General features: G+C 48.4%; 1 protein-coding gene across 12 annotated transcripts in view; it reads right to left on the bottom strand.

Annotated features, from left to right (window-relative positions):
• Window positions 1-774: 774 nt before the first annotated feature.
• LOC120371203 (apolipoprotein L6-like) overlaps window positions 775-7,927 on the bottom strand; it is a 71,917-nt gene continuing 64,764 nt past the window's right edge. For all 12 annotated transcript variants that reach the window (XM_039486821.1, XM_039486802.1, XM_039486800.1 and 9 more), the window contains 3 exons: window positions 7,402-7,528; window positions 7,122-7,272; window positions 775-3,008 (listed from right to left, as the gene is read on the bottom strand). In XM_039486821.1, coding sequence (XP_039342755.1) covers window positions 2,117-3,008; window positions 7,122-7,272; window positions 7,402-7,432 — 1,074 coding nt within the window. In that variant the 5' untranslated portion in view covers window positions 7,433-7,528 and the 3' untranslated portion in view covers window positions 775-2,116. The remainder of the gene's footprint in view (window positions 3,009-7,121; window positions 7,273-7,401; window positions 7,529-7,927) is intronic.

Here is a 7,927-nt window from a genome sequence, read left to right as displayed (position 1 = left end):
TTTAATTCAGCTCATTAAAGGGCTGGAGGCCTCCCCAAACTGCAGACTTGGAACTGGCCTTCCCAGGAATGCGTGGACGGTTGGGTCTGGGATTTTGGCTTGGGCCTATTACTAATTCCTGTGCGTGGGACGCTGCCTATGTAGGGAAAGCAGGACATGCTGTGTTTGGAATGAAACCTTTTAGTAGAATGTGCTGACTCTGGCTCAATTTATGTGTGAATGTTCAGAAGCGAGCTCCCATCACATGTCAGTGGGAAGGTTATTCTCCCTCTCTTTGCAACCTGGCTTTCACCTGTGATTTGATGTCACAATAACTTAGCTATTCTGAATGTACCAACAGTCTGCCTGGATCCCTCCTCAGCCTGCTAGGAGTTGAAGGTCAGGCCATGGGTCATCCTCCCCAACTCTCCCCTCTCCTACTCCCCCAGTTTGCAGTAAAGTCTTGGATTTGGCTTGTGACTTCAATGTCACAACCATCTGGGCAATCTGTTCTGGGAATGGGCATCATATGAATTGTGTGTGTTTTGTCATATTGATCCTAGCTAGTACAGTGGGTGGCTGAATCTGTTCTGGAGGCTCTGGGCTCTTCTGCAGTGCAAATGAGGATGCGCTTTCTGAATGGCAGGGCTGGCTTTTGGGGGTTTCTGTGTGTTTTTGCCACAGCAATGTGTATTTTTAAATTGGGAACAAAGTGCACGCGATGCCCTCAGTGCTCCTCCATTTATATTATCAGTAATTTTGAAAAAGCGTTTTTTAATTTCCATGTCTGCTCCTTACAGTTTTATTTTCCAGCTGGATTAATTTTTTTCAAACACATTTTTAATTCATGCATAATGAGTCAGGAATTAAACTGCATGTGTCTAATGGGAAATACATGTGCACAGCTAGGGTTTCATATGGCTGCCAAGCTAGCTCTGCTTAGTCTTAACTCTTCGCGGCATAAAATACCAATAAACCCTCTTTTGCCAGGTCCAGTCTCTTCGTCTCAAAGGCAAGACATGGGAGCAATGTCACAGCTGCTGTACAGGGTGCATTCTCTAAAGCATTGGCTTTCTCTTGTTTTCCCTTCAAGGGCTGATACAGCCTTCCTTTTTCTCTAAGTTACTGTCTGTACATCCTCTCAGCTCCCTCTTGATACTCTGGTCCCAAGGGTATGGAGGCATGTATATTGGTTCCTGGTTAGTGCTGGCTGAGCCCATAAGAACTCATCAGCCTCTTCTCTGCTAGAGTGAGGGTGTGCCCCTCCCCTGAAATGTAAAAGGTTTGACTCTCCACCTTCCGGAAACACCGCTTTGCTACTCTCCATGCTAGTTCATGGCTGTGCGGTTGGTTAAAGCATGCTGGCTAGCCTAGAACTGCTAGGAATCCACGGCACGGCTTTAATTTCAAATGAAGGGAGTTGGGGGAATCTCCCCTTCTCCAGATGCTCTTGCAGATGGGGGTGAATTTCAGATCTTTGGAGAAATTTCTCTCTCCCTCATGCCTGTTCTTCACACCCAGCCCCAGTTTCCACTGAGTCCGTACAACACCCAGCGTTGAGGCACGTAGGTGCTACGCTAATATAAAAATAATGGTGGCAAGGCACAAATATCTCAGGTATGTCTATCTATTTGCTAAGGTGAATTAAAATGCTTCAGTGAGCATTACAGATGTGGGCAAGGCAGCTAATACACTCAAAACAGAAAGGAAGAAGTTTAATGCTTTACAAGTTCATTTGAAAAGCAGTTACTGCTCTTGTAATTTCACTCCTGAGCAGATCTCTCACACATGCATACAGCATATTGTTGCTTTCTCTTAAGCATAGGCAAAATAGGATAAATTCCTGGCAGGATGATTCATGGTGTCCCGGGTTCTGAATTAACAAAATGTTCAGTAGCACGAGGTCTCCTGATCCTTTCCCTGAATTCCAAACGCAGGAGGGAGTGAATTATGGTATCAATCTCTTTGAACTGTTCAGATTACTTAATGCTTTTGGTCAAAGTGGAGCTGGCATCTCCTTGTGAGTTAGCATCGTGCGTAGTTTTTGGGGGCTTTGACTTCCTACCACAATCTCCCCTCCCCTTGTGACTTGGTTCTTCTCCTGGCCCAGTGCTGGAAATGGGAACTTGGGTCTCATCTATTCATATACCATGCCTTTCAGCTCCTCATACAGTTCGTTGAGATTCTGAAGGTCCTTTTCAAGTTGGCTAGCTTTTTCTCTTATATCTGCTGCAGCCTCTGCCTTCGCCCCCTCAGTTAAATGGATGGAGTCTTTCACGAGACTGTAGGCATCAAACACGACAAAAACTCCTGTGGCTGCGGCACCGAGCACCCTCGCACTTTTGGACATGGCAAGGGTGGTCCCAGCTAAGGCTTTTTGCACTTGCTTGGTCCCCTTTGCTGTGTTCCGGGCTGTCCTCCCGGCCGCGGTGAGCCGTTGTGCTAAGGCCTTCAAACCAGGGTTAGCTTTCACCACTTTGAATGCTCTTACGTTGGTTCTTATCCCCTTAACGCTTTTGTATACTACCTCTGGAATTTTACTAGCGGTGGAAAGGACGTGTGTCAGGTGGTTGCCCATGGCCTCGCTCTTTGGGGAGACTATGGGTCTGAAATCCACTTCATCGGAGTGGGTCAGTGTTTTCAGGTTGCTTTGGCATTCCACCAGCAGGTCGTTGGCTTTACTCCTTTCTTTTGCATTGCTGACGTTCTCATATATGCCGACAGAAATGCTGGTAGCCGCTGCTGCTGCCCCTAAGCCGATCCCAGTTGCCGTGAGAGCCAAACTCCCCCCTGCCGTCAGCGGTGCTAAGGTCAGCCCAAGGATGGTCAAGATGCCAGACGCCAGGCTCGTGGAGTTTGCGGCCATGTTGGCAATGGTGCAGTTCTTATGGGTCTCGTCAATGTTGTCTGCCATGTCCTTAAGGCATTGGATACACTTCTCTATCTCCTTTCTCTGCTCAGGGAACTGCTTCAGAAAGACCATGATGTCTTCACTGGCACTCTCTTCCCAGGGGATGATGCCTTCAGACCTGTTAGAAGCCAAAGGTAGATTTTGGTCACTGCAACAGACCTTACAGTTGTGCTGTGAAAAATGACTGTTAAAAATGGCCCCTTCTTCCTCAGCAGATCTGTTCCCTTGTGTGTATCAGAGTCATTGCTATGCCTGGCAGTGAAAATATTTTCTGACCTATGCAGAGACTGTGTGTTCTAATGGCTGAGGTACTGCACTGGGACTTGGGAGACACCTGGTTCTTATTTTGGCTCTGCCACTCACTGGCTGGGTGACCTTGGGCGAGTCACTTTACCTCTGGGCCTCCGTTTCCTCACTACCTTTTGCCTTGACCGTAATCTCTTTGGGGCAGGGATTGTCTCCTAGCTTGTGTGATACAGTGCCCAGCACAATGGCGCCTCAGTCTTGGTTGGAATCTCTAGACGCTATTGGAATTCAAATAATAATGATACCGCCAGCCTTGTAAACTCAGCGAGTATCCCGGGGCTAGTCTACACTAGAAAATTAGATCAACCCAGCTCCATCGCTCAGGGGTGTGAAAAATCCATCTCCCCGAGTAATGGAGTTAAGCCGACCTAAGTCCCCGTGTGGGCTGCGCTAGGTTGAGGGAAGAATTCTTCTGTTGACCAAACTGCCGCCTCTCAAGGAGGTGGATTAACTAAGGCAACAGGAGAGCCTCTCCCCTCACTGTAGTAAGAGTCCCCACTGAAACACTACAGTGGTGCAATGACAACATTTTAAGTTTAGACATAGACTCTATCTCTTACCATAGGGTGGAGCTGACTGAAAAGCAACATCAAAATGGCGCTGTGGGATTCCTCACTTACTGTATTTTTATGATTGCCGTAGAACTGGATGCCTCCTATTCTTAATGTATTTATCCTCCCTGCACCCCAGTTAGGAAGGGCAGTGCTGCACTGAGGCACAGTGTGAGTTGCCCAAGGTCACACAGGCAGTCTGTGGCAGAGCAGGTAATTGAACCCAGGTCTCCTAAATCTCAGGGTCGACCCCCTAACCGCTGTTCCATTCTTTGTGCATTATCACCACAATGAACGTTCTGCAGATACTACCCTCAGCTACAGCTGTGCAATGCCTTGTCTTCCAAAATGCTGCCCTCAGGATATGGCTACACTTGCAGTTGTACAGCGCTGTGAGTTAAACCCGCCTTCGTACAGCCGAGCAGGGAAAGCGCTGCAATCTGTCCACACTGACAGCTACCAGTGCACTGTCGTGGCCACATCTGCAGCATTTGCAGCAGCACTGGGAGTGGTGCATTATGGGCAGCTATCCCAGCGTTCAAGTGGCTGCACCGTGCTTTTCAAATGGCGGGGGGGGTGTGTGGAGTGTGACAGGGAGCGTGGGGGAAGAGAGAGTGGGTTTTTGGAGTGCTGAGAGTGTGTCAGCACGCTGTCTTTTAAGTTCAGACCCCTCTCCCTTCCCCACTCCCTCTCACTCACTGAAAGCAAACAGCTGTTTCTTTTTTTCTCATAGACCAGATAAGGAGCCGGTCACCGAAACGGACCCCCCCACCCCCCTCCCTCGCGCCGCTCTCTCTTCAAGCAAACATTAGCTGTCTGCACTCCAAATGGAGCTTCCCTGCCTGCCTCTCACTCATTCAAAGCAAACAGTAGCTGTGTTTGTTTTTTTGATAACGGCACTTCCGTGTCTGAAGTTCATAACAAAACAAGAGCGGTCGCTTCAGTTAAAAGGATTATGGGGCGTTTCCGGATTTCAATCATTGCGTAATAACGTTACTCCCCGTTTACACTGGAGCAGCAGCGCCTCAGCCAATATGCAGCAGCTGTTATTCCTCTCGGGGAGGTGGAGTACCAGCAGCGCTGTACGTGCCTTGCCAGTGTGGACAGGGAGTGAGGTACAGTGCTCTGGGATGCTTTATTGCGCTGTAACTGGCAAGTGTAGCCAAGGCCTCAGTTACACCTGTGCCTTCAGGGCAGCTGCTCCGGTGTAATTAAAGGGTCATTTGAAGAGAGGTTTCACAGGTGGCACTGCAGTTGGGTTTACTGAACAATGACGTGTGAGCCTGAAAAGAATCCAGCTCGCGCTCTTGGAGCTGTGCTGGTTCTGCAGGGCTAATAGGAGTAACTTGCCATTGCTTTTATTTGTATGCTGAATAACGTTTTTTTTTTCCTGGAAATCATAAAAATACAGTAAGTGAGGAATCCCACAGTGCCATTTTGAGTGTTGCTTTTCAGTCAGCTCCACCCTATGGTGCTGCTAACTTCATACTTTCCATATTAGGGAAAATCAGGGGAATGATCTGTTGGGTTTTTCAAATTAATTTTGTCCACAGGGAAGGTGAGAGAAAACAATCAGAGCTTTGCATTTTTTCAGCCTCTCCCCTTTCCTTCCTGTTTTCTTGGCAGCAGCTCTGGTCTCTCTCGGTGCCATGGACAAAGAAGTCACCTGCATTTGGCTCAAATGCAAATAAATAATTGACCCTGTGGCTGTGCCCGCTCCATCAAAATGAGTTTGAAGGGCCGGTCTGTAACCTCCACCCTCCAATGGCCCCCTCCCTGTCAATCTTCCCCCCATCACTGTTTTTCCCATCCCTTGGTGGGAAGACGCTGCCAGTTGGAATCTGCCCATTGAGCAGGAGGGAAACCGAGCCACCGCGGCTTCCACTTAGCTTTTCCACAGCCAAAGCCACAGTGAAGGAGAACAAGGGAGAAGATGGAGGGGGAGGCTTCCAATGAATGCTGCTGAAGCTAGACGTGTTCGGACTGGAAATAAGGTGCCGTTTTTAAGTGATGATAATTCACCATTAGGACGGCTTGCTTAGAATCGTGACGGAGTCTCCATCACTTGAGTCATTAAATAAAGGTATGTGCTGTCTTCACTGGGAACCGTAGGCTTGATACAGCAATTACTGGGTGAAATTCCATGGCCTGTGGCATGCAGGAGGTCAGGGTAGATGATCACTATGGTCTGTCTGGGCTTAAAATACATTAAGCAAAACCAGATCAGACAGAGACTGAGGGAAAAGTTAGACAGATAAAGGAGAAGATAGGAATCTGAGGAACAAACAAAGGAGTCCGTAAGTGAGCTATTGTAATAGTTTTATGAAGGGTTGGATGACACAATGTTACTGTGATATCTGTGTATATACCGGGACAGGTCAGAGGATGCAGCCCTGTAGAGTGGGGGGTGCTGGGAGGTCTGGCTCTAGCAGGAGATGGAACTCCACTGCAGCCACAGGGAGCTGCAGGAGGGCTGTGCCTGTGGATGGTCAACGTAAACAAAGCGTCTCGCGGCCCACCAGCAGATTACCCTGATGGGCTGCGTGTCGATACTGCTGCAGCCTTAGTCCCTCTGAGGCAGAGTTTCTCAACCTGTGGGTTGGGACCCAAAATTAAGTCACCAGAATCTTTCAAAAGGTCGTGTGGCAGCTCCCTTGGTTCTGTCCCACAGGCCTGGCTGGGCTCGCATCTCTGCTCCTGGCACTGCAACCTCCGGGGTAGCAGCGCCACTCAGGTTTGGCTCAGCTGTCATGACGACGGGAGTCCAGGTAGGCCAAATTTGAATGAGAGGCACTGCAACCCCATGAGGCAGGTCACAACTCCATTCACACCAAACCTGAGTGGTGCTGCAACCCCAGAGGTTGCAATGCCTGGAGCAGTGAGTCAAGCCCAGGCAGCCCCACAGCACAGAAGGTGCAGGAACTGCCATTGTGGGGTGAGTGTGGGCAGGACTCAACCACTGGGGGGCAGGACCTGACCAAAACCACCCCAGGCTATTTACTGGGTTGTGACTGGGCATAAACATTTACAAATGGGTCCAAAGCCCAAAAACGTTGAGAACCACAACTTTGAGGCACTGGGTTGTTCTCTCGGGCCCCCTCTATTCCTCTCTCTTGCTCTGCTTAGCGATGAAGCTTATCCTTTCCCTGAACTGAGCCTGCTGGCAGAGAACCTTTTCTGCTTTATACAGCCTCACTGGTGCTAATAAATCTGAAATTGTTCACCAATAACAAATACAATGGAGGCAACACCTGGGGCTGTCATGGATGAAGGGAGCTGGGTGCTATTCAATTGGGGGTCAGGTGATATCAGGAGACAGCTGAACAGCCTCTGTGTGTGAGAATTCTCTTTTGACCAAGATTTCTCTTGCTTACCTCTCAAGGTCCATCACGTCCTGCAACATTTCCTCGTAGTTCCACCCTTCAGGAAACAAGCTCTGCAGCTCCTCACTATATATTTTCTCCTGCAAAAGCTCTGAGATCCCCAGGCTGCCGTCATATTGCCAATCGTGGTCATCAATGTTTTCTAAGATTTAAAAACATCATCAGCCTGGAGTGCCTTCAGCCCTACTTTTAAAAGGATGCATGCATTTCCAGTTCTGAATCATGAAAACAGAAGGAAAGAGAAATAGTGCAGTGGCAGGAGCAGGGATACCTTCATAAGTACTGAATGTTCCCGAGGTCATCTTATCTGGTGAAAATACCAGGTGCAATCTCTGTGACTTAGTTTACGTTGCAGTCCTTCAGCACCTCTCATGCAGAGGAGAAGAGGGGCTTCCACCCTGGTAAAGGGAAGAGTAGGAGAGAAATGTGGTTCAAAGTGAATCAGCAGAAGAAACAAGTGTTGCTTGTGGAATAAGTTTAGTGGGAAGGCAGGGTCCCATTTTAGTCTGCTAGTGGAACATGCCCAGCCATCACAAAATCACCATTGTAACTGGCACAAATTCTCCCTTTTGTTGGCAGCTGCATTTATGTAGTGGGAAATCTAGCTGTTGATGCTGCTAACAGCTTGAAACCTGCAACACTTTCATTGCTAACTTGCAATCAATTGGTTGTGCAGGGGATTGATGTTACTGCTCTCAGTAACCTCTATGTTAAATATCCCTGTGAATTTAAAATGATTCTTCCTGGCCTGACGAGAGGCTAATCTATGAAATGGGCACATGGATTTAGCTGGAGGT

The sequence above is a fragment of the Mauremys reevesii genome, linkage group 1, assembly GCF_016161935.1.
Source record: "Mauremys reevesii isolate NIE-2019 linkage group 1, ASM1616193v1, whole genome shotgun sequence".
In the NCBI taxonomy this organism is placed as follows: domain Eukaryota; kingdom Metazoa; phylum Chordata; order Testudines; family Geoemydidae; genus Mauremys; species Mauremys reevesii.
Note: the sequence above shows the minus strand (reverse complement) of the source record. Positions and strands in the feature narration are given on the sequence as shown.